Source organism: Lepidochelys olivacea (assembly GCF_965140295.1).
Source record: "Lepidochelys olivacea isolate rLepOli2 genome assembly, chromosome: 8".
Lineage (NCBI taxonomy): Eukaryota > Metazoa > Chordata > Testudines > Cheloniidae > Lepidochelys > Lepidochelys olivacea.
The window spans coordinates 55915332-55942854 of record NC_140418.1 but is presented as its reverse complement, the minus strand read 5'-3'; the positions used below and the strand labels follow the sequence as shown (position 1 = coordinate 55942854).

Here is a 27523-nt window from a genome sequence, read left to right as displayed (position 1 = left end):
TAAGCTAATGTTACATAATTCTTATAATCTTACATGCAGTTCCTTGTGAACACATCATTAACAGAAAATGTTGCACTGACCAGCACCCAAAGAACCTTAACTCTTCCCTTGGAGAAAACATTCCTAACAGTTATTTGTGGGAAGAATATTGGTTTATATGCTTTCTCTCTTCTTTGGAAGTCACGGAATCCGTGACTTCCATGACCTCTGTGACTAAATCGCAGCCTTAACAATGACTCACTTAAAGTACTGGACATCAGAATGTCTTTTACTAAGATAAGGAGCATTAGTCAAGGCACCATTCTCCCCAAATCTTCTCAAAAAGTGCTAGGTAGCTTTAACTTTTGCCAGGAGAGCTGTTAGAAAATGGCACCAGGTATCTAGATGCAATGTGTTATCTGAAATTGCCATGCTATTTTCCTGCAAAATGCCATTGGGAATTCTAAAATGAGTTTATAATGCTATTTTATAGGTGAAAATTCTGTAGTTTGCTTTCTGAAATATTTGTTTTCTTCCAAGACACAAAGTTAATTCCTTCATGCACACTGTTTCTTGTAGAGTGTGGAGCTTCAGTGAGTCAGCATGTCGTCTTGACAAGGGAGTGCTGCTGGATTTCCTTTTCTAAACTGTTTTAACTGTTTCAGCTTTGTTTAATTTTTTTGGTCAGAATTCATAGAATCCAAGGAATAATTACAGTGGGATTTACTGATCACTGTTTCTAGATATGAATCAGCTCAATAGATCATGTTTTCTCTTCCAAAAACCAATTCCTATTGGTGCTGGTGTGTTTGCCCTTCATTTATGCTGATCCATGAGGCTTTCAGGTGATGTGGATCAAGCCTGGTGTTCACTAGGAAATTTGGTTAGTATAACTAGGTCGCTCAGGGCTGTGGAAAATCCATGCCCGTGAGCAACACAGTTAAACTGACCTAACCCCTGATGTAGACAGCACTAGGCTGGCTGGAGAATTCTCCCATCAACCTAGCTACAGCCTCTTGGGGACATGGAGTACTTACACCAATGGGAGAACTTCTCCCATCGGCATAGGTAACATTTTCACTGAAGCACTACAGCAGCACAGCTGCAGTGGTACAGCATTGTAAGTGTAGACAAGCACTCAGATTTGAAGTAATCTGATTTTCTTCGTTATCAGTGGTTTGGTTACAACTTTTGCACCTTTTCTGAGTCCAATTCAGCTGCAGTTAAAGAATATTTAAAAATGTTGGGAGTGACTGAACCAGTCAGAACCAGCCATAGTACCAAATAAAACCCCCACTTCAGAACTTGCTGTATGCTTTGCTTTTTTGAAGCAGTCTCCTTTGGCAAATTCAAAACTGTTTGAGAAATATGAGTGTAGTAATCACTCAGCGGTAGGGATCAAAATGGGAGTTGCCCAACTAGATCTTTATAACACAGATCTACTTTGTCAGCTTTCTGGATACATCAGGTTTTATTGTGAGGGCAAATCAAATGCAACTTGATGTTAAGCTATACTTGCTTTCACTTCTCTTTTTTTAGTTGTTTTTTGGAACCAGTATATTTCAAAGTCTGTGTCATACTCTTTCTAGTTCCTTTTCCCCACTGCTAATTGAAGTCTCTGGCAAAAGTGACAAATGTCTGATTGGCTTCACCGGTGCAGAATAAATCTCTGTAGCACCAGTTGGTGTGGGAGAGTGGTCAAGGTAAACAGGGCCGTCCCTAGCTATTTTGGTGCCCTATGCAGCCCCCCCCGGGGGGGCTGTGTGGGGCCCCAGGCCTCCACAGGGGGGAGTGGAGGGGGCTGGCCCAAGGCCTCTGCAGGCGGGGGACGGGGGTAGTGGGGGTAGTGGCGGCTGGCGCTCCGGGGCCCTTTAACTCCCCACCAGAGCCCCGCTGCCGCTACCCCAGGGCTTTAAATTGCTGTCTGGGAAAGCCAGTCCCGGTACGGTGCACCTGCTCTTGCCGGTACGCTGTACCAGGGCGTACCGGCTTACTTTTACCTCTGCTCACCAGTAGTTTGAAAGAGGTGGTAGGCTGACTTTAAATTATATTGGTACAATGCCACAAACATGCAAAAAACTCCCTCTACCACCATATCTTTCCTTGTTCCACCAACAGTTTAATAACTAAGGAATGCAGTGGCTTCTTGGGTAAGGTTGCCACCTTTCTAATGGCTGGTAATTGGACCCTGGAGGTCCTGCCCTATGCTTCACCTTTTTCCCCCAAGGCCACACCTCTGCTCTGCTTCTTCCCCTAGGCCCTGTCCCCTTCTCTACCTCCTCTCCCCAGGTCCTGCCACGCTCCACCTCTCTTTTCCACCCCCTTTGGCAGTTGACATTTCACAAACGAAACCTAGACTTTAAATCAGTTAAGTGTTGCAGTGATGAATGCTGCAACACCTAAATACTTTTAAAAATCTGGGCCTAAGGGCTTAATTGAAGCCCACTGAAATTAATGGGAGTCTTTGTGTTGACTTCAGTGGGCACTGGATCAGGTGCTAAACGAATAATGTATCAGGATTAATTTCACCTTCAAAATATTCTCAAGTGAAACAAATGGCTTTGTATACTATGAAAGAGGATTTCTAAAGGAGTTAACGAAATATGACACACAAGTCAACCACAAAACATACTTTACAAAGGAGGCTTTTTCAAAGCCAACAAATTTATCAGAGTAATATTAGGGGGACAGAGTAAAATGGCATAATGGTGAGTCTTGAGAAATTAAGACAGTAATTCTTGGCCTCTTCCCTCTTTTGAGATTTGGTGAATCAGATCAAATTTAACCTTAGAGGCTTTGTTCCTCACTAAGAAGGCATAAAAGTCAGTATCGTCGTTTCAGGGAAGGTATAGTCAAAATGCACTGGAGAAGAAACATTATATTCTGGTTGCAATATTACACAATTATGTCTACTTCATTATTTTCATTCCTTATTTTATATGGCACTCAGAATATTTTCCCAGGATCACTGCATTTATTTTTTTCTTTAAGCAACATTGAAATGAAACACTATTTTTTTCTAGATTTAATTCACATAGAGTTTTTTGTTTTTGTTTCAAAAGTACAAATGAGCTGGGCAAAAGATAGCAGTCATGTGAGAGATTCGGGATCAGGATTGACCTGGGGACTCTCACTCCTTGACCTAGTTGAGGTTGGAGAATGTTAACGTTACACTGAATGCAGGAGTAAAACAGTTCTAATTTTAGTGAATGTATAGCTTCACTCAAGACTTGCAAAATCGCCCACTTGAGAATTTGTGATAAATAACTGATTCAGAAACAAAATGATAGTATTGGTTAATAAACTTGTGTCCTAATATGCGGTGGTGGTGTAGCCATGTTGCTCCCAGGCATTAAAAAGTCAAAATAGGTGAGACAATATTTTTTATTGGACCAACTTCTGTTGGTGAGAGAGGCACGGTTTCGTGTGCACAGAGCTCTTGCTTTTGAGCTTACACAGAGCTCTTCTTCAGCTAGCCTGAAGAAGAGCTCTGTGTAAGCTCAAACACTTGTCTCTCACCAACAGAAGTTAGTTCATTAAAAGAATACTTCTTCACCCACTTTGTCTGTCTTGTATCCTATCATAAATATAAAGGGAAGGGTAAACCCCTTTAAAATCCCTCCTGGCCAGAGGAAAACTCCTCTCACCTGTAAAGGGTTAAGAAGCTAAAGGTAACCTCGCTGGCACCTGACCAAAATGACCAATGAGGAGACAAGATACTTTCAAAAGCTGGGAGGAGGGAGAGAAACAAAGGGTCTCTGTCTGTCTATATGCTGCTTTTGTCGGGGATAGAACAGGAATGGAGTCTCAGAACTTTTAGTAAGTAATCTAGCTAGGTATGCGTTAGATTATGATTTCTTTAAATGGCTGAGAAAAGAATTGTGCTGAATAGAATAACTATTTCTGTCTGTGTATCTTTTTTGTAACTTAAGGTTTTGCCTAGAGGGATTCTCTATGTTTTTGAATCTAATTACCCTGTAAGGTATCTACCATCCTGATTTTACAGAGGGGATTTCTTTACTTCTATTTACTCCTATTTTTAAAAGTCTTCTTGTAAGAAAACTGAATGCTTTTTCATTGTTCTCAGATCCAAGGGTTTGGGTCTGTGGTCACCTATGCAAATTGGTGAGGCTTTTTATCCAACATTTCTCAGGAAAGGGGGGGGGTGCAAGTGTTGGGAGGATTGTTCACTGTTCTTAAGATCCAAGGGTCTGGGTCTGTAGTCACCTAGGCAAATTGGTGAGGCTTTTTACCAAACCTTGTCCAGGAAGTGGTGTGCAAGGTTTTGGGAAGTATTTCGGGGGGAAAGACGTTTGCAAACAGCTCTTCCCCAGTAACCAGTATTTGTTTGGTGGTGGTAGCGGCCAATCCAAGGACAAAGGGTGGAATATTTTGTACCTTGGGGAAGTTTTTGACCTAAGCTGGTAAAGATAAGCTTAGGAGGTTTTCATGCAGGTCCCCACATCTGTACCCTAGCGTTCAGAGTAGGGGAGAAACCTTGAGACCTAATACTCATTTGTCATTGATTGGCCTGACACAACTGACAGCAGAAAGGAGAACTATTTGACTACTAATATGATGTTATGTGGTTTTAACTTTCCCAGTGTACATTTTGGATTGTGGATGGAGGAAGAAGTTGATAACCACCATTTACTAATTAAAAGCAAATCGTTCCAAGGCTACACGGAACTTAGATCTCTATCACAGTTGCACCTTTTCCTTGCAGTTTTGAAAGAGGCTGCTCTTCCGTTAAAACCACTATTTTACTAGTCCATTGCTGGACCTTCTCCTGTTCTGTGAGAAATCACTTGCTATTGTGGTGCACTTCATGTTATTAAAAATGGAAAAAAAACCTGTACACTCAGTGCTGGTATCTAAAGAAGTCTGACTGAGGGGGAAAAAAAGCTGTTAGTGTAATTCTGAGAGACTCAAAAGTTAGGGCAGACCCTTCAAGATTTAATATTCCCATAGCAGACATGATACATCTCATCTTGATCATCATCATCATGACACAGGAAACCCAATGACTTTCAAAAACACATACCAGTGTCTAGCATTTGACCCTACTTGACAAGATATAAAGAAATATGATTTGATAAGATTAAAGTGCAGTGGAGCTGAATGTACTCTGACTGCTGTGTAGGGAATGTTCATGTACTGGCCAAAATTTGGGAGCAGGGGGAGGGGAGATAAGATGATCTCAGATTTTTTCCATTACAAACCTCTACAGTTCCCATATATTCGATCTGTTTTTCCTCTGAGTAATTACTCAGGCTGGCAGGTGTTTTTCCTCATTTATTTCTGTTTGTCTTAAGTTACATGTTTTTAATTCCTATAATATGCCTCAGCATCTCCTGGGACATAATACAAGATAATGATTTAAACTGTCACTTCAGTCAGGGTTGTAAACAGGAGATATTTAAAGGCTGTGTTGTATGATAAGTGGGCTAGGTCAGGAGAAATGCTGACTTTCCCCAAACATTTTCTTCTCTTTCCCTACTGCTTTCTGCACATCTCAGACTTTCATCCCTTTCCTACCCCTTTCCTCAAAGAGCACGCTCCATCCTTCTCAAAAGCTTCTTATGTACAACACATGATCACCCATGTATAATGCAAAATAGTTAAGTGTCCAGAATGACTTTGGAAAGTATTTTGGAGTCCTTATGCTGCAAACAAGGCAATGTTTCCTGGCAAGAACAGCTGAAGACCGGAATTTTCATGTTGCTTCTGTTAAGTGAAATGATCCAGAAGACATTAGTAAGGAAATTTTAAAAAGCCCATAGTGTGTTTAAAGCCACAATCTAGGATTCTGTGTGTGGATAAAGACCAAGAATAAGACTGATTTAATGCTTCCTGTTTTTGTTGCTCTGCAACATCAATTAGTTCAAAGTACATTAGGATTTGTTTTTGCTTTCCCTCTGACTTTCCTGGTTAAGTGGGAGGTGTACTCCTTCTGAAAGGTCAAGACTCAAGACTATTAACGTGCATAAAACTCACATTGTGATTACATTCTGCCTACTTGACCCTAATATGTTGGAATTTATTTCTTCTGTCTTCAAACTATTACGAGGTATGTTGCACTGCCAAAAAAACTGCCATATTCTACCTGAGAGGTGGCCGTATTTCAATGGCTGGTGAAATTATTCCCCTGTGTATATGTCTGGCTATATCCAGGCTAAAAATTCATAACTTTCAGTGGGAGCCATGTGCATGTCTGTAACTGGAATATGGCAACTAGGTAGTAAAAACATTTTGAGATCCTTTGGGATGAAAGGCATTGTGTAAATGTAAGACTTTATTCTATAGGTATATAACATATTAGTGTTTTTACTCTGAAACACAAAGGCAGTGCTCCCAAGTGCTGGGAGTAACTTGGAATCTCTCTAGGATAGTGAAGTCCAATAAATGCGTGCTTTGTTGTTCTCTGCAGGAACTTGCATTACAAGGCTTCATTTGCTATAAATACAGCATGTTATATGTTATTGCAGGGCTGTATCCTGTTTGGAAGTGACCTCATCTAGTTTCTGTTAGTGGTTAGTGGTCTTTTACCACATGATCTATGAATAATGTGATAGTGTATTGCCATTAGAGAAACATCAGCATTGTATTATTGATGCTTCATGTATCCAAACCACTCTGCTTCATTACTATTTCATGTACTATATGCTGGGTAATAGCATGAGAGCGAGAGAACTCAGTGTTTCTAAAACTAAACTCTTTATGAAGAGAAATATTTACAGAGATGCTGCAACTGCAACTAGTGTTGAAACCATGTGCAAACATGGCTTTCTGGTACTTCCTTCAAACTCTTCCCTCCTGCATATTGTGCTGCTCCTGCCAAGTTCCATACAGGTTGCTACATCTTTCCTTATAACAATTGTTGTTGTGTCTTTTGTGCAAGCATTTGCTGACTTGCTGGGGCCAGAGGTTACTTGTACATAGCTCAGTGTAGGGACATGGTCTTTACCATAAGCCCGTTGCAGCCTGTTAGGCCTCACAGTCTGTCAAGTGTTGGTCCTTGAACCAGTCTCCCACCTTTTCTTTGTGTTTTTGCAGGTGATGGGGGACTTGCTTCAACCCTGTTGCTGCCTTTATTCTGTTGGATGGTTGTCAGGGCCTGGGGGTGCAATCCAGACCAGTAATGTGTTGTGTCACCACTTGCCCAGCAACCCTGCGTGCCAAGTTACAATGCTTTGCTGCTGATGCTCCCAGCCAGCATACTAGCATGTAGGTCACAACCTGAGTTACTTCTTTTAGTAGTATGTCTATGGTGCTCCACTTCAGGTGCACATGTGCCTTTTGAGACACTGATCAGAGATTTTCAATTAGTGTCTGTTTGGCCTGTGCATGCACCCTGTGCCTCCTTGTGATGGACATCAAGGCTCTATATGGCTGAACAAGAGAAGCTCCCTTAATTCCTTCTCAACTGCCTCTGCCTGAGATGGAGCCCTAGCATGTCTGCCTTGAACATGCCAGGGCTTTTCTATTTTTCTACAGTGGTTAAGATAGCTAGCTAGCTTCAAATGCTGCCTCCCCTGCCAAGAGGCTATACCTGTGAGCATGGCCACTATAAGTGGGTCCATTGCCTGGGGGAGTCCCACATCTCCCAGAAGTGCAGTTTCTGCCTGGCCGTCAAGACCAGGGCAAGGAAGAATAGAGAGATTAAACTCAGACTGCTGAAGATGAAATGCTTTGGTCAACTTCTGAGTCAGTGACCAAGGCCCCCCCTCTGCCCCACTCCCTGTACATCTACCTCAGTGCAGTCTTCCCCTAAGTAAAGGAAGACTTTGGATGCTTTAGGAAAGGCTTCCAAAAAGAGACGTATGGACTCTCACCTTAAGGAGCCAGCTCCAAATAAGTCCGTCACTGTTGAGATTTACAGTCTCCAAAGCCTCAACCTCTCAACTCGTTACCATTGAGTTGGAGGACTCCTCTGCCAGTACCGGTCGGGGCGCAAAGTCCTGGAGCTTGAAGTACCCTCTGTCAGCAAAAAGGTCGAGCACAGGCATTTGGGACTGGCGGGTTTGAGCTCAGCCCTGCTGTCGGTACCTGTGCATTCAGCCCAGCCATTGGTACCTATGCCTTCAGCACCCTTGGCACCAAGCAAGCAATGGAGCCAGACATCAATGATACTGTTGGCTTCTGCAACCATGTCCTCAGCTTCTGTGTCAGTGCCAATCCCCTTCTTGGTACCATAAGAATGTAGATATACAAAGGACCTCTCGATAATGGATGAAATGGAGTCCTTTCTTCTTATGGGTAAGAAGCGTCTCTCGATACTGAGACCCTGATCTCTGGGGTATGGGGAGCCCACCGCAGTGCCCTCATGATTCAGGGTAGATGTACAACTCAGGAAACTAGTCTCTGCATCAATCTGTTGGAGCTCAGGGCTGTCAGGAGCACTTGCCTTCATTACTACCTCTCATTTGGGTCAAATCAATCAGGGTCATGATGGATAATCTATCCTGCATGTTCTATATCATCAAGCAGGGAGAAGCAAGATTCCCCTCCCTGTGTGCCAAAGTCATGAAACTATGGAACTGGTGCATAGTTCATCAGATCCAAATTTCAGCTTACCTCCCAGGCATTCAGAACACCACAGCCGATGTCCTCAGCAGGCACTTCTCACAAGGCTATGAATAGGAGCTAGACACTCAAATTCTCCACAGTATATTCCAAAGATTGGGACTGCCATAGGTGAAGCTCTTTTCCACCTCCAGGAACAGGAAATGCCCTCTTTTCCCTCCAAAAGGGGGTCTGCGCTGCCATTCCTTGGTAGATTTCTTTCCTCCAGTTCCTCTGATACTCAGGGTGATGAACAAGATCAGACAGGATGGGGCCAAAGTTATCCTTATAGTGCCAGTCTGGCTGAGACAAGCCTTGTACCCTTACCTGCTTCACCTATGTATCCAACCATAGCTCAAGCTCCCTATCATTCCCCATCTCCTGTCGTGTGCTTCATCCCAACCTAGTGGTTATCTACCTAAGGGTTTCTTCATGGTTCACAGGGTCAGAATCCTCCTGTTCTACAGAAGTTGGGGCAAAAGACATATCTGGCTTCAAGACTAAGCTTGATAAATTTATGGAGGGGATGGTATGATGGGATAGCCTAATTCTGGCAATTAATTGATCTTTGACTATTAGCGGTAAATATGCCCAATGGCCTGTGATGGGATGTTAAATGGGGTGGGATCTGAGTTACTACAGAGAATTCTTTCCTGGGTGTCTGGCTGGTGAGTCTTGCCCACATGCTCAGGGTTCAGCTGATCGCCATATTTGGGGTTGGGAAGGAATTTTTCTCCAGGGCAGATTGACAGAGACCCTGGGTGTTTTTCGCCTTCCTCTGCAGTGTGGGGCACGGATCATTTGCTGGAGGATTCTCTGCACCTTGAAGTCTTTAAACCACAATTTGAGGACTTCAGTAGCTCAGACATAGGTTAGGGGCTTGATACAGGAGTGCGTGGGTGAGATTCTATGGCCTGCGTTGTGCAGGAGGTCAGACTAGACTATCATAATGGTCCCTTCTGACCTTAAGGTCTATGATTCTAGGTGTTACTGAATAGTAGAAAGAAGTCAATCCACAATACTTACCTAAAGAAATGGAAGAGATTCTTCCACTGGTGTTGTCATCGCTGCCTCCTGCCTGATTTGATGCCATTTTCAGTCACCCTGAATTATTTGTTCGAAATTGGGGTTTTCAGTTAGTTCAGTTAAGGTCCATTTGGCTGCAATATCAGCCTTTCATCCTCCAGTACAAGGATTCTTCATATTTGCTCCCCCAGTATTATCTAGGTTTATTAAAGGTTTGGGGAATCTCTACCTGCAGATTAGATACCCCACCCCAATCTGGGACCTCAATCTGGTACTCAGTTACCTTGAGACCTCCATTTGAACCAACGGCAACCTGTTCTCTGCTCCATGTGTCTATGAAGATGGCCTTTGTAGTAACCATCATGTTAGCCCATAGCTTCAGGGAGACTGGAGCCTTGATGACAGACTCCCCACTTTATGGTAATCTACAAGGACAAGGTCTCTTTATGTCCCCACCCTAAATTCTTACCTAGGGTTTTATTGGAGTTCCACTATAATCAATCCGTTAATCTACCTGTTTCCCATCCCCCCCACAACCCCCCAAGCCACATACTTCTCTGTAGGAGTTCTGTTTCCGTACCCTGGATGTTTGAAGGTGTTTGCTTTCTACTTAGATGGGGCCAAGCAATTTAGAAAGTCACCTAGGCTGTTCATCTCCTTTGCAGATAGATCCAAGAGGTTCATGATCTCTGCTCTGAGACTATCAAGATAGATATCTGGGTGTATTATTATTTGTTACGATGCTGCAGGCATTCATTCCCTCCAGAGGGTGATAGCACATTTGACCAGATCACAGGCAACATCTATGGTGTTACTTAAAAGTGTGCTAGTATCTGAGATATATGCAGGGCCACTACATGGGCTTCAATATATACATTTTCTAAACATTACGCCCTGATCCATGCTGTCGGATCCAATTCAGCACTTGGTTATGCAGCACTATCTTCAGTTCTGGACTCTGTTCCAAAGCTCCCTCCTCCATCTGGGGATACTGCTTGGAAGTCACCTGAAGTGGTGCACCCATAGGGACACAACTCAAAGAAGAAAAAGGGGTTACTCACTTTGTGCAGCAACTAAGGTTCTTCGAGATGTGTCCCCCCTATGGGTGCACCACTACCTGCCATCCTTCCCCTCTGCTTTGGACTGTTCCCTAGGGAACATTTGGGTAGAGAAGAAGGTGAGTGCGGTTCATCCATACACACCCAGTGGTGAGCTGGAGCTGGTTCACACCGGTTCGCTGGAACCGGTTGTTAAATTTAGAAGCCCTTTTAGAACCGGTTGTCCGGCATTCTAAAAGGGCTTCTAAATTTAACAACTGGCCAAAAGTGGCGCCTTAGGCACCGACTTCGTGGGTGCTCCGGGGCTGGAGCCCCCACGGGGAGAATTTGGTGGGTGCAGAGTACCCACCAGCAGCTCCCCGCCTGGCCCCAGCTCACCTCTGCTCCATCTCCTCCCCGAATGCGCTGCTCCACTCTGCTTCCCCCCCTGCCCCAGTTTCCCACAAATCAGCTGTTCGCGTGGGAAGCCTGGGAGGGCTGAGAAGCAAGCAGCGGCTTTGTGCTCAGGTCCAGGGAGGCGGAGTGGAGGTGAGCGGGCGGGGGGGAGCACAAGGAGGGCTGCCCACTCTGCAGCAGGTAACCTGGGGGGGTTGCGCGCACAGGGGAATCGCTCCCCGCCCCAGTTTGCCTCCGCCTCCCTGGGCCTGAGTGTGAAACCGCTGCCTGCTTATCAGCCCTCCCAGGCTTCCCACGCAAACAGCTGATTCGGGGAGTGGGGGCGGACAAGCAGAGCAGGGTGGCGCGTTCAGCGGTGGAGGCAGAGCAAAGGTGAGCTGGGGCCAGGCACGGGGCAGGGAGCTGTCGGTGAATGCTCTGCACCCACCATATTTTTCCCGTGGGTGCTCCAGCCCCGGAGCACCCACGGAGTCGGTGCCTAAGGCACCACTTTTGATGTGATCAGTGGGGGGTGCGGGGGAGGGGAGGGGTCAAGGAACGCGGGGCGTTGGATGGGGCAGGAGTCCTGGCGGTGGGGGTGGGCCACAATCCCCTCGTGGGGTGAGGAGGGAACTGGTTGTTAAGATTTTGGCAGCTCATCAATGCATACACCCCGTATAGCCTTGGTGTCCAGTAAGAGGAGGCATAGGGCACATACACAGGCCAAATGGACACAGCTAACTGCAAATCTCCAGTCAAGGTCTCAAGATGTGCATGCACATCTGAAGTGGAGCACCCATAGGAATACACATCTTGAAGAACCGTAGTTACTGCATAAAGTGAGTAATCCCTTCCCTTCAAATGCAGCACTTAATTGGTTTATAGTAAAAATAAAACAAATTTATTAACAATAGAACATAGAATAAGTGATGCCAAGAAAAAGGAATAAAGTTAGAAAGGGTTACAAGCAAATAAAAGGGGAAACATGCATCTAAAAGTCTAAAACTTAATCTAGCAAGGTACAGGCTTTGTTCAAGATGGTTTCACTCACCAAACTTCCTTCTTCCCAGACATGGCTGACTTTCCCTCAGTCAGGACCTTCCACAGAAACACAAGATGCAGGCTTCCCCTGTCTTCGTAGGTGAAACATCTTCACCTAAGCCGGTTTCTCACCTATATTCTGTTCCCAGAGACTTCAGTCCCGTCCCATCCCTTTGTTGTAGGACCCATCTTTTTCAGCATGCAAGAGCTCTGTTCCCTTGTGTCTGTCTGTGTGGATGTAGTGATGGATGTCAAAGATGGCTTCTGTCTTTGCTTATATCTTGCAAAGTTCATTGACTTTGTTTGAAGAGGCAGGATGACCTCATACTGTTTTTCCCTTTCTGTGGGCCTCCCATCCCACTGTGTGTAAATGGAGCTTCCATTGTTTTGATTTCATCATGCTAAATTTACCCAGGAGACAGGTAAATAGCTGTGATGTTTAATCCTCTTTGAGAGAGTCCTGCTTTCCCTTTGTTCAGACACAGACTGTAAAGCCTAATATCAATGAGTATCCATAATTCCTTATAAAGTTCAAATACATACATTTCACTATTCTATTAATCACCAGTGTGTCAGAGGCTTTCATAAAACACCTCACGCAAACTTTTATAAAACAGTAATATATACAATCAATTCTTTCAGTTGCTTATCACCGAAGGTTCAAACTCCTTGTCCTTATAGCTCAGATACATTTTCTCTTCGCTGCTGGAAGCTGTCTCCTCCCCTGCTTCTTAGCTTGATAGGTTTGTTCACCTAATATACAAATGGACCTTCATTGGCTTGGCCTGATGACCAGACTGGTCAGAGAAGCAAATACACATTCCTTTGTCTAGGGCAGACCTGTTTACCAACTCCCCTGACATGCCTTGCTTAAACACACTTTAGGCCTAATTCCAGCATATTTCCATAATTCTTACTACATACCATGTACATACATCACACGAGAATATTAATGATCAGTGAGTTATTAGTTTTCCAGTAGCATATTACATGACCCCTTTAAGATACAGATTATAACCATAATGAGGTGGATGTAACGAGCATTTTAGGCCTGACGAATTGTTGACACAGAGTAGTGAACCACTAATGGGCCTTTGTATCACAACAGTGTCCTGTTGATGCTCTGTATTGCTCATATACCTTGTTTCTTCTGACTCTTTTACATCAGGCACACTGAGGGCAGAAGCTCTATGTTCGCCGGCTCCTGGCCTTGGCTCCACATGTTTAGCTGTCCCGTGGCCTTGGCTCCATGTGTGCCAGCTGTCTGCGTCTACTCTTTGGTTTTGTCTCCACCACTGTCCTGAGTCTGTAGCTGCCTTGCATGACCTGTGTCCTACTGCAGCTTGGACTGTTGCCTTTTGCCATTGCTATTTGATGATTGGACCCAAACATGCTCACCTGTGTGTAGTGGCCTTAGGTTGTTGACTCCTTTATAGTAGGCTGTCTGCCTAGCTTAATGGTCTCTTAAATGGTTCTGTGTCCTGCCTATCATCCATGCACTGGGCTGAAGCAGACTACCCCCATGGGAAGCAGAGTTTTGGACTCCTACCTATTCTCAGGCATGTCACCTAACTTCTCTGGGCCTGTTTCTCTGTCAGTTAACTTTTTTTTAAAAAACTTTCCTTAGAGATTTAGCTAACATTTGTAAAGCAGTTTGAGATCCTCAAGCAAAAAGTACTAGAAGTGTAAAGTCTTTATTAATTATAATTTTTATTTATTATTATATTAAATTTCTGTTGTAAGGAAGAGCAACCTGGGGGGGGGTCTTTCTTTTCCATATTGGACAATAGCATTTACAGTATTAGAAAAGGAATGGTCTGTTTGTTTTGATGAATGACCTGTTCAGCTTTCACACATCCCAAAGTATCCTGAATACAATGCTTGACTAGCTGTACAGTTTAGCAAAGTAACGATGCTTCCAAAGGGCATGAGTCTCAGTGAGGCTCAGTACTGCAGAATGAATGAAGATCCAAAACAAAGCCACAAAACTTTTTAGTCTCAGTAGACGAAACTGCTTAATATATTTGGCTAGGTGGAAATATATGACTGTCTGGTTATCACATTTAATCAAAGTCCTGGCAAGAGCTGAGGAAACACTTCTAGTCCCTTAAGAGTTTCATTCACCTCCCCAAACATAGGTTTTTCCATGCAGCTGCACACGAGTACAGAATGAAGAGTGAGTTCTGCGGATAGTTATATTGAGAACTTAGTTGTTGCCATTACATTTGATAAATTGCCAAAAATACATTGGCATTCTTCAAACTCCTACTCGCATTGCTGTGTTGTCTTATAACCAGGTTAAAGGCAGCTTTGTTGGTGCACTGACTTAGCCTGGAATGGCCTTATATTCATACTAATCACTCAGGGCTTGTCTACACCATGCAGCTTTTAGCGACAAGGCTGTATCGACACAGTCTTGTCGCTAAAGTCAGCGTTTGTAAACGCTCTTTGTTGGTACTTTGTCGGCACTTTTGCCGACAAAATACTTGAGCCTTGCGAGCGGCATTTGCTTTATTGGCAGGAGCCGCATGCACACTGCCACTTGTGTCGGCAAAACTTTTGTTTTTCTTGGGGGGGCCTTTTATGTACCCATGAAAGGCAAAATTTTTTTTGACAACTTCACAATGTAGACATACCCTCAGAAAGACACTGTCCGGTAGTTTAAACTGGATATAGAATTATTCACTTGTTCTAAACTGGTGTAGTATTAGGTAGTGTAAAATAGGAGCCACGCTTTGTTTCAGAGATGACTGCATTTCTGTAATTCCTGTTTAAGAAAACCAGCATCTAAGCAAATCAAAACACCAATGCTTGTCTGAGCAGTTTGCCTCTGAAGAATAGCCACAGAACCAAAACTGTGAGCATATAATCCGTTACAATATACACATAAATAGAAGCAGTTTGAACTGAATTGTTATGACACCTACAGGGACCTGATTTTTAGACATACTTAGTATCCCCATTTTCAACTAAAGTCAGTGGGAGCTATGGATGGAAGCTTATCACCTTTGATAGTCAGGCCCACAGGTTGCTCAGAAAAGTTTGTCAGTATTTTCACTAATATATGTGTACCCCTACATTTATAATGGAGTACCAAAGGATTCAGGCATGCAGTTCCCAATATTAATGGGTGTCCTCTGGCTAATCCCCCATGTACTATTTTGATGAATTTAGGGTTGAGTTTGTGAATCTCTCTTCAGAGTTCTCAGTGGGATTTACATTGGAAGCTCGTTCTGTTCACCAGATATAAGACTCATTGCACACACCTATCTGATGCTTTGAATGAACTCAAAAATGGCTTTGTGAGACATGCACATTGCAGGAGAAATAGGAGGAGTCATATTGGTTACAGATGGCTTTCCATCCCTTGAAAAAGAGCTTTGTAGCAGCTAAAGTGCTAATGAATTGCTTTCAGGTTCAGTTTATAGAAGGAAAAGTACCATTAGCAAGCACTTCCATCTGCAATGGCTACTAAGAATCAGGGTTTGTCTATACTTGGAAATTTACTGAAATAGCTATTATGGACTAATTATTCTGAAATTATTATTTCAGTATAGGCCTCAATGTGGACACATATTCTGCAATTAAAGGGTTTCCCCCCCGAATATAGCTTAATCTGTAATAAGAGGACACTATATTAATCATTCTAGAATTGCTAGTTTGGTTAATTTCCAAGTGTAGAAAAGTCCTTAGTCAGATTTGCAGTATCTGTCTGGATACTTATATGGCCCTTATCACCAGAGTATCTGAGTACATCACAGTGATTAATGAATTTATCTTCCCAGCACCACTGTGAAATATGGAAGTATTAACATAGTGCCCATCTGTAAAAAGGGAAATAAGGACAACTTGGGGAATTACACACTAGTCAGCTTAATTCAGTACCTGGAAAAATAATAGAGCAAATAATTAAGCAATCAATTTGCAAACACCTAGAAGATAATAAGGTGATAAGTAACAGTCAGCATGGATTTGTCAAAAACAAACCATGTCAAACCAACCTAATAGCTTTCTTTGACAGGATAACAAGCTTTGAGGATGGGGGAAGCGGTAGATGTGGTACATCTTGACTTTAGTAGGGCTTTTGATACTGTCTCGTACGACAGTCTCATAAACAAACTAGGGAAATACAACCTAAGTGGAGCTACCTATCAGGTGGGTGCATAACTGGTTGGAAAACCATTCCAAGAGAGTAGTTATTACTGGTTCACAGTCAAGCTGGAAGGGTATATTGAGTGGGGTCCCGTAGGAATCAGTTCTGGGTCCAGTTCTGTTCAATATCTTCATCAGTGATTTAGATAATGGCATAGAGAGTACACTTATAAATTTTGCGGATGATACTATGCGGGGAGGGGTTGCAAGTGCTTTGGATTATAGGATTAAATTTCAAAATGATCTGGACAAACTGGAGAAATAGTCTGAATAGGATAAAGTTCAATAAGGACAAATGAAAAGTACTCCCCTTAGGAAGGAACAATCAGTTGCACACATACAAAAGGGGAAATTATTACATAGGAAGGAGTACTGCAGAAAGGGATCTGGGGATCATGGTTAAGGCTAAATTCTAGTCACAGGTATTTTTAGTAAAAGTCATGCACAGGTCACTGGCAATAAACAAAAATTCACAACCCATGACCTGTCCATTACTTTTACTATATACCTGTCAAGGTTCCTCCCCCACTCTGAACTCTAGAGTACAGATGTGGGGACCTGCATGAAAAACCTCCTAAGCTTATCTTTACCAGCTTAGGTCAAAACTTCCTCAAGGTACAAAATATTCCACCCGTTGTCCTTGGATTGGCCGCTACCACCACCAAACTAATACTGGTTACTGGGGAAGAGCTGTTTGGACGCGTCTTTCCCCCCAAAATACTTCCCAAAACCTTGCACCCCACTTCCTGGACAAGGTTTGGTAAAAAGCCTCACCAATTTGCCTAGGTGACTACAGACCCAGACCCTTGGATCTTAAGAACAATGAACAATCCTCCCAACACTTGCACCCCCCCTTTCCTGGGAAATGTTGGATAAAAAGCCTCACCAATTTGCATAGGTGACCACAGAACCAAACCCTTGGATCTGAGAACAATGAAAAAGCATTCAGTTTTCTTACAAGAAGACTTTTAATAAAAATAGAAGTAAATAGAAATAAAGAAATCCCCCCCGTAAAATCAGGATGGTAGATATCTTACAGGGTAATTAGATTCAAAAACATAGAGAACCCCTCTAGGCAAAACCTTAAGTTACAAAAAAGATACACAGACAGAAATAGTTATTCTATTCAGCACAATTCTTTTCTCAGCCATTTAAAGAAATCATAATCTAACACATACCTAGCTAGATTACTTACTAAAAGTTCTAAGACTCCATTCCTGGTCTATCCCCAGCAGAAACCAGCATATAGACAGACACACAGACCCTTTGTTTCTCTCCCTCCTCCCAGCTTTTGAAAGTATCTTGTCTCCTCATTGGTCATTTTGGTCAGGTGCCAGCGAGGTTACCTTTAGCTTCTTAACCCTTTACAGGTGAGAGGAGCTTTCCCCTGGCCAGGAGGGATTTCAAAGGGGTTTACCCTTCCCTTTATATTTATGACAATACCTCTAACTAAAACTTGGGCCGGGGGGCCGCAGGTGCTCTGGGGGAGTTGGTGGGGGGCTCTGCAGATGCTGGGGGTGGTGGCCTGGGACCCCTGCAGATGCTGGCGGGGTGGCAGCGTGCAGCCTGGGAACCCCGCTGGTGGTGGTGGGTGTGGGCGGCAGCACACAGCCTGGGACCCATGCTGTTGCTGGGGAGGGTTAGCGGGGCTGGGAGGCTCCCTACCTGGATCTGATCAACAGGTCCCTGCAGCTTCTAGGGGGAGGGGCAGCCAGGGGGGCTCTGCATGCTGCTCCCACCACAAGTGCTGGGTTCACATCTCCCATTGGCTGGGAACCGCAGCCAGTGGGAACTGCAGGGGAGGTGCCTGTGGGTGTGGGCAGCGCACGGAGCCCCCTGGTCCGTCCGCCTAGGAGCTGCAGGGACCTGCTGGTGGGAGCCGGGGAGCCCCCTCCCCCTGAGGTAAGCGCTGCCCTTTCCCAACCCCCTGCCCTAGCCCTGAGCCTCCTCCCACACACCCAAACTGCTGCTGCTGCTGGCCTAAGAGCTGCCCAGCTCAGGTACCCCCTGAGCCAGAACCAGCCACTGCAGAAGTCATGAAAAGTCACAGCATCCATGACTTCCATGACAGACACACAGCCTTAGTCATAGTGGATCACAAGCTAAATATGAGTCAACAGTGTTGCAAAAAAAGCAAATATCATTCTGGGATGTATTAGCAGGAGTGTTGTAGACAAGACAAAAGAAGTAATTCTTTCGCTCTACTCCGGGCAGATGAAGCCTCAACTGGAGTATTATGTCCAGTTCTGGGTGCCACATTTCAGGAAAGATGTGGACAAATTAGAGATAGTCCAGAGAAGAGCAACAAAAATGATTAAAGGTCTAGAAAACATGACCTATGAGGGAACATTGCAAAAATTGGATTTGTTTACTCTGGAGAAGAGATGACTGAGGGGGGACATGGTAACAGTTTTCAAGTACATAAAACAGAGGTGAGCAAACTACGGCCCGTGGGCCACATCCGGCCCGTGGGACCCTCCTGTCCAGCCCCTGAGCTCCTGGATTGGGAGGCTAGTCTCCGGCCCCTCCCCTGCTGTTCCCACTCCCCCGCAGCCTCAGCTCACTGCGCCGCCAGCACAATGCTCTGGGTGGCGGGGCTGCAAGGTGTTGCTGGGCAGTGCAGCTGCAGAGCTGTGGCCTGACCCGGTGCTCTGTGCTGTGCTGTGCAGTGACATGGCTGGCTCCAGCCAGGCAGCACGGATGCCTGTCCTGGCGCCTTGGGTGGCGCAGCTGTGGTGCTGCCAGCCTCTGGCGCTCCAGGCAGCACGGTAAGGGGGCGGAGAGCAGAGGGAGTTGGATAGAGGGCAGGGGAGTTCGGGGTGGTAGTCAGGGGGCGGGGGTGTGGATAGTGGTCGGGGTGGTCGGAGGGCAGGGAAAGGGGGGGTTAAATGGGGGAAGGGGTCCTGGGGCGGGGGAAGTCAGGAATGAGAGGAGGGGTTGGATGGGGCGGCGGGGGGCAGTCAGGGGACAGGGAGGGAGGGAGGGATGGATGGGGCATGGGTTCCGGGGGGGGGGGGGGGCGTCAGGGAACAGGGGGGGTTGGATGGGGCAGGAGTCCCGGGGGGGCTGTCAAGGGGCAAGAAGCAGGGGGAGTTGGATATGGGGCAGGGGCCGGGCCACGCCTGGCTGTTTGGGGAGGCACAGCCTCCCCTAACCAGCCCCTCATACAATTTCAGAAACCCGATGTGGCCCTCAGGCCAAAAACTTTGCCTGTCCCTGACATAAAAGGTTGTTACAAGGAGGAGGGAGAAAAATCATTCTCCTTAACCCCTGAGGATGGGACAAGAAGCAATGGGCTTAATTTGCAGCAAATATGGTTTAGGATGGACATTAGGAAAAACTTCCTAACTATCAGAGTGGTTAAGCACTGTAATAAATTGCCCAGGGAAGTTGTGAAATCTTCATCATTGGGGATTTTTAAGAGCAGGTTAGATAAACACCTGTCAGGGATGGTCTAGATAATATTTAGTCCTACCATGGATGCAGGGGAATGGAGTAGATGACTTCTCTTGGTCCCTTCCAGGCCTTCGATTCTATGATTCTGTGATGATGTTTTCAGCAATCTAGCCTAAGCACACTTGCCCACAGACAAGTGCATGAGCATGGGCCCCTTGCTGAAATCGTGGGAGTCATAGTGCAGCTCCTTCTGAGCTTGACCACGCCTCCAGCTTCTCAGACAATGCCCCCTTTTCTGACAGCATCTGGGGCCTGTGTGCTTCACTCTGGATTTTGCACAGTACAGCCCACACAAGTCCTGGTTCCCCAGTGCCTTTCACTTTGAGCAGTCACTCACACCAGTGCAAAGTGAATGTAAAACTGCACTGAATCAGAATGGTAGAGGTTGCACACAATCTGCACAGGTGTAAATGACTGCATGAAGTGCAAGGCCCTGGAGAATCAAGCCCCAAAGGTGCATAATAGCACTGCCTTTCCCTGTACTCTATGCAGCTTTTCATAGGGCTGGTGCAATCGCATTCTACTCCTCTACTGCCTGGTACACAAAGGACAGCATGATTGCGATAGTATCGTGGTTGTTGCTTTATATATGTTTCCTGATTGAATTGGTATGTTTTCCCCCCAACCATCCCACCTTCCTCTTTTTCTCTGGGGTCAGAGAGACCTCTGGACAGAGGCTATAAATTTTCTTGTTAAGTTAGGAAATGACAACTATAAATTCTAGAGAGCAGAGTCCCATCACCACTAGCTTGTTGTCACATCTGCACCATCCAAGTACCATCTCTTTGGCCCATCCCTTTTTCCCTTTTGGTTGGGAATGAGTACAGCTGTTAAAAATGAAAACATGTGAGTCAGAATCCCAGGGTTGCAACAATTACAGTTCTGACTTCCTCTAGCCAAATCCCTTCAAAGTACAAGCAGCAACACAGTCTGGCCCCCTTGTGGTCAAAATGATTAATTTTTATACTAAAAAAAGCTTGTGGGTCTGACACATGCTTAATTTTTCAGCCAACAAAATAGAATTAATTGTATGAAATGTATTGTTACCCTACAGTTTTAATGTCTCGGTGGGTAAGCTGTGACAAAAAGTGTTTTAAGCCAAGATTGTGGAAACAGAGAAATGGTTGGAATCCTGACTGGGACTTTGTTAAAGTTCATGTAGTTTGTTGCAGTCATGATTAGTGAATTATATAGAGGGAAGCACAGGTCTGGGGAAGTCTGGGGAACCCTGGAGTCTATTACCATTTCTGATACTGACCCACTGTATGACCGTGGCCAAGTTGCTTGACCTTTCTAGGCCCAGACTAATTGGAAAATAGGGATAATACTTCCCTACTATCTCTCAGTGGTATTGTGAGGCTTTACTAACTAGAGCTAAAGCATGTAGAACTTACCCATGTACAACTCCTGTTACTTTCAGTGAACGGTTTGAATGAGTAAAGCCATTAGGTTGCACAGTGTTGGCACAGCTGGTTCTATACTCTCTGCTCCCCATCTTGGTGTAGGGGACAGAGAGCTGGCATCTCAGATGTGGGCACAGTGCAGCGTGCCCCACCAGATTTGCTGCTGGTGGTGTAATTTAGAGCAGCTTAGGGCTGTTCTTCATTATGCCAGGGTTTCAGGCTGTATATGGCTCAGGTTCACAGATGTGGAAAGATAGCTTAAACACTTTCCCCACACCCTCTCCTCAGCTTTGCTGAGTGTAAACTTAACAGTTGGAAGTTTGCTCTTCCATAGTGACTTTGATACAAGATCTCAAAGTATTATTATTGTTTATAATGTAGTAATGCCAAGGTTCATGGCCCTGTTGTGCTAGGCACTGTACAGACATGACTGTGTATTACTACAAGGGGATTGCCAACCCCAGATGTTTGAGTTCATGTTTAGTTTAGATTGGCATCCAAAAACTTAGCTGTCTGTCTGAACTTTATTGTCTGTGTAGTGGTCCGTGGCCGTCCCGCCCTGTCAGTCTCGGAAGGAGGCCATGCCCCCTCACAACAGTGTGCAAAACGGGGCTGGAAATAGTGCAAGAACAGTCTCGTTCTCATAGCTGATCAGCACTTTCATTCTCCAACCTTGGATGAAAATGAGGAGTGAAGAGGCAATGTGAAAGTGAGAAAAAGCAATGGGAAATGTTAACCAAATGTTTTCAACACTCAAAAATAGTTCCATTCCAGTTCTGGGCAGTCTTCTCCAAACTGGTTAGCTTATTCCTATGCTTAAGATGCAGCAACAGGAGAAAAGAGCTTGCTCTCATGGAATGGCTTCAACCCAGAGAGACGCTTCAGGGTCTATAAGGACCTTTGCTGTGAATCTATTGATTTTGGGGACCTTTTAAGTGTCATAGCTTAACTCTGGTTTCATTTTAAAAAAATTCTTAGGTTGTTTCTTTTTTTCCAGCTTATTTGTATGAGCTATGAGGTCTGCCCTTGGTGCATGTGCAGAGCCCCCACTAATCCATAGAATTTTCCTACACAGATGAAAAGTAGCATACGTTCATATAAGAGATTTTACAGACAAGACTCATGTATTCATTCCCCAGCCTTCCTCATAAAGCTTATTTATAAATATTAATGTCTTAAAAAAAACCTAGCAAAACTAATTCCAGTGGAATAAACATTCTTCCCCTTCCTCTTATTCACGTCTCCCATCCCCCTGTGTGCACATTAGGATTAGAACTATTTATGTTGAAAGTATCCTGTCTTGAAAAGGGGGAACTAAGTAATGCAACTTCATAATCTCCTCAAGATGGTAATCCTCACAGAAGTGGTACTTATCCATTGGGAAGGCCACAGCTCTTTTGGTTCTCAAAGAATCTTGGCAAAGTGCTGTCTTAGGCCCAGACCCCTATCCAAGCACAGAGCTCAAGCAGTTGGATTGTGCTATGGAATTTCTCCAGGGCTAGAGAAGATGGAATATTTCCCATGGGTCTTGGAGAAAATACACCCACTATATGGCTGCTACTCTATTTGCATCTCCCATGTGAGGGGAACAGCCAATGGACCAAAGTAGCTGATGTATTCATGACAGAACAGTTCATTGCAGCTATCTTGAAAGTGCTTTGTGGGGTTGGACAGAGAGCAGAGACAATAGCATGTGATGTAACTTGCACTCTGTGACTGGTCATCTACAGTTTACAAAGAGCAAATACTCCAAACTCTCAACCTTGTCCATACCGCAGCCCCCTTTTGCACACTAGAACCTCCCCAGGACTCCTTCTCATGTAGCAATATATGGAGGCCAGGGTGGCCATGAACTGCAGGTGTAAGCAATAGTGGCAATGGATAGTTACCTGACAGGATATGTCTGTATAAAGTGTTCAGCAAATAACCTTGAATAATAGACTAGTTGTATAAAAATAGTCTCTGCAGGTAATGCATGAAAAAAGGAGGTCCTTAATTATCTAATTTGCCCATTTCATTGTTACAATACGTATAGGAAAAATTATCTTGACAAACTCCTAACTACTCTGCCTAGGATAAAAGGTATGTTAAAGTTAGCATGTGTTAACTAACATAATGAAGAGTGTAATGTTAGCACATATTAGCTCTTGCATACTAACACACTTAAAAAGTCTAGTGTAGACAAGGCACACTGCTCTCAAAACGTTAAGATGGTTGTCAGTCTTAACACGCATGAATAGCAGTGTGTCTTGTGTACACTAGACTTTTTAAGTGTGTTAGTGTGTAAGAGCTAACATCACACCTCTAAATTCTAGTCTAGACAAGGCTTGAAAGAAGATTGTGCCAGAGCATTCAGAAATTAGAGCTTGAGTAGAAACATATAAAATAGAATCAGAAAGAATCTTTAAAAACACTCAGCACTCTTTTACCAGTCAATTAATTTTGTTATTTCTTTTTTCTTTAGATTTCCTCAAGCAGACCACATTTGAAGTGCAGGCATTTTTAGAAGCCGTCCAGTTCTTCCGTCAGGAGAAAGGCCACTATGGGTCTTGGAAAATGATAACTGGCAATGAAATTCAGGTACAACAGAATCTCCCTTTCTTTGTCCATGGTGGTGTTTGAGCATGGTGGAGGTAGTGAGAAAATGAAAGTTGTGTGAAGGAAACCTTGAGTAAAAAAATATCCAAGATATTTATATCTGTAAACAGACACATGTACACCAAATTTATTCAGTGTTCCATGCTATGAATTTCCACTGCAAGTGAAAATAGTTGGCAATGTAGTTACAAAATGAGAGCCCAATCCTGCTAATGCCAGTCAATGTGCATAGGGCCCAAATCCTGCAAAGACTTATGCTGGTGTTTTAACTTTATGCACTGTGAGCAATCCCACAGGACTACTTGCTGTGCATATAGTTAAGCACCTGTGTAAGCCTTTGCAAGATCTGGGGAGCATAGTGTTAGTGTTGTGAGTAGTTTCACTGAAGTCAGTGGGACTAAGAGTAGTAAATGCCTACTCATTGGCTATGTCTACACTTACAGCGGCTGACATACACTGCACATCACCCTAGCACAGGTGTAAATAGCCATGTAGACAGTGAGGCACTGCTTTGGCAAGTAAAGATACATCAGGTCAGAACCCTAAACTGCTCTCTACAGCTGTATATACCCTACTCAGCTCTCTATGTGCCCAAGCTGTGCATCTCACATATGAATTGCTATTTTTAGACGTGTAGGATCTTGCTGCTGGAACCTTTCCCTCCAGCAGCAGAGCCTTTCCTTGCTTCAGGGAAGTGCCGGAGCTTTTCCCTGCTGCCTTCTTTCTGCCAGAGCCTTTCACTGCTGTGTGTAGCTATACGCTGCAGTGTGGACACAGCCTGCTTTTCACTGCTGTATGTAGCTACGTGAACTCTACATGCTGCCACCAGTGTAACAAGGCCTGTATCAAGTGTTTGCAGGATTGGGCTCTGTTTCTGTCCCTTCCCATTGTAGTGGTTTTGCAGGTAAAATACTTTATTTTCCCTGTTGGTACTGGTTACATTAATAACTATACTAGTTTCCAATCGCCTTCTGTCTAGTGCCTCCAGATGCCCCTGTTCATGCTGTCACGCAATATATTTTATGGTGCTGAAATTTTTAAAATGCGCTGTCTAGATTGCAGGAAATTAAATATTATGTGGTTAATTAAAAATTCCCCGGGGAGATGCCTACTAGGAGGTTTTCAGTTGCTATTGCTCAGTGAACCTTGAATTGCACCTGTTTCTTTCCATACTGTAGAGTGGGTGTTTTCAAAATGGGTGATTTACCATCAGAAGAAGCCGTTTGCAAGCTGGTAACAACTTCTACAGTTGGGCCATTAGGAGGTGTTTGAAAAGGGGCTTAGATATATAATATAAAAAACAGTGCAACAGCTGAGTGAAATACCACAGCAGCCAATAGTAATACTTAGGATTGGAAGGATTAGATTTTTATTGGTCAATGTCAATTTCACTGTAAACTGAAAAAATATTTCCAGCAATAAGAATCAAAATTTACAGATAGGCAAGGTAAGAAAATACTGCTTGAAAACTTACAAGAGTTTGATTTAAGGATATTTACTTCGTTTATTTTGATGTGTGATGTTGTGTTCTAACAGTTATATAGCTTCAGCTTTTTGAATCTCAACATGTACTCTCATTAAATAATTATTGCCCAAATCCCACCGCCATAGTTTTCCACAATTGTGAAAAATTAAATAGATAAAAAGAGGAAAATGCTGAAAAATAAATGTTGATATCTGTCAGAATTATTATTTTTTAAAATCAAACTCTGCCAAGCCTAATAATACCTGTAATCCCAAAAAAAATGTGTTGCAAAATATATACAAATTTTATTTTGAAATGAGGATAAGGAAAATTTTTTTTTACCCATTTATGTAAGTTTAATTTGTTGAGCAATAAAGGATATTTGGGGAAAACAAGTTTATGTTTACAGCCTGTAATGAGCTGGAAAGTGCTCTCGCCCTCCACCGTCTCCCCCAGCTCTCCACCTATTATCCTAAACTTCTGTTTTGGTTCTGAGCATAGCGCCAGCTCCCACTGGGCTTGCCATAGCCCTAGCTCGGTAAAACTACTGGTGGGCCAAATCCTGATATCCTTTACTCAGGAACAGATGCCATTGTTAACAGTGGCAGTAAATAAGGACTGCAGAGTTTGACTGGTTCCAAAACTTTCTATAGGTCTTTGCATCTCATTGTCTACAATTTTATATTAAAAATGCTTTAATGTAATATCCAGGGAGTAGAGAGAGCGCCTGTATTTCCAAATTATTGTGACATAAATGACTAGCCTAAGAATCAAAAGCCTAAAAGAAATTTCAGGTCTACTACTTGGTGCCAGCCACCCCTCTCCATGGCAAAGTATGCACAGAAGAGCAAGGGTTGGAATAAGCCCTGAAACCAACAGAAGTAGGAGCACCAGTTTAGAAGCATGGTCAGCTTCCCAGGAGCCTGCAGAAGCTCTGCTGCAAGACCCTACTGTGTCTTGAGTATTGCAAGTTCCAGGGAAGAGATGAAGGTGAGGATCTGCCACTTTACACATTGTGTTCCTCTCTGGGCAGAAATTCACATGGAAGGCATCACTATTGTCCCCTTTCCAAAATGTGCACTGGATGTGGGATTGGAACCTAGGGCTTAAGTTGCAGCGAAGGGACCCAGTAACACCACTGCCATTCTAATGGTGGAGAGGGGAGCCTAGAGAACAGCACAGAGGAGCAGGCCCACCTCCAGGATGTGTAAGGTTGGTGTCAGATTTCCGCAAGACTCCTTAGTCTCTGGGGTTTGAAAATCTTTTCTTTGCCCCTCTGCAATGCTCCAAACACCCGTTCCCCACCAGGGGAGAATGGAACACCAGGTACCTGCAACTCTTGGAGAATCTCTTTAGTATGCTTTTCCCCTCCTTCAGGAAGAAGCTTTTAGTCTTGGGTGGATAAACTAGTAGATACTGCAGTTACTGTGACAAATGGCTGAAACAGAGCACTGCATAGCAACAACCACACTGGAACAAGTCAATGTTCTGCCTCATACAGCACTTAAAATGGATGGCTAAATTTAGGCTCCTAAGTCCATACTTGGGCATCTAAAATAAATGGCTTGGAACACTGCTGTGAGTTGCATAACTCCAATGAGTTCACTGGCATTATTCCAGATATATTTCAGTATAACTAAGAGAGAATCTGGCCCCTGATTATTTTTTTCCCCTAGAAATGCTGAGCTTTCAGCAGCTCTCTTTAGTGCCAGCTGCTGCGTGTTCATCACCCTTGAAAATCATGCTACTCATAGGGAAAATGTAGGGGTCCATTGAAGAATTTGTGATTCAGGGTTTTGTCCTCGCTAACCAGAATAATTCTGATAGTCTGCCTTGGAAAACTGTGGAAGATGTGGAAACTGGATGAAAATATATAAGTAGGGCTTAAATTCTTAGAGTATTTCTTGGAGATCCCATGCTCCCTCCACCCCAACATCCTATTAAAAACTCAAAGTAAATGCTTTGAGTTTTTAATAGGATGTTCTCAAAGTAAATGCTTTGACCAAGTATAATAATTCTTTTAGGCAAATGTCCAAGCTAGGTGAATGGTTTGGAACAACCAGACTAGAAGTTTGTTGCTCTTTAAAAAACAAAAAACTGCAGAATGCTAGTTAATACGTTCATCCTGATTACTTGTTATGACACACCGTATTGCCAGTATTGACTGAAGCTGTCCTTAACTTATCCTGTTCTGCTTAGGTATTGCAATATATGTACATAGGCTTGGAAGGAATAGATTTTTATCAGTAAATGTTATGTGACAAAGTCAGGCCCAACGGCTGCAGGAGGGTCTGGGAAAACAGGTATGTTAGCCCTAGACTGCTTAAGGCCCTTTTCCCTAAAAGCTGGGAAGGGGTTACTTCAGGTCAGTTAGGGACACCTGAGTCCAATTAAGGGCTGCCTGA

General features: G+C 43.9%; 1 protein-coding gene across 1 annotated transcript in view; it reads left to right on the top strand.

The window, feature by feature from the left end:
* Window positions 1-27523, top strand: part of NIBAN1 (niban apoptosis regulator 1) — a 127337-nt gene that overhangs the window by 76855 nt on the left and 22959 nt on the right. The window contains exon 6 of the mRNA XM_084636426.1: window positions 23520-23635. Within this exon, the coding sequence (XP_084492552.1) occupies window positions 23520-23635 (116 nt within the window). The remainder of the gene's footprint in view (window positions 1-23519; window positions 23636-27523) is intronic.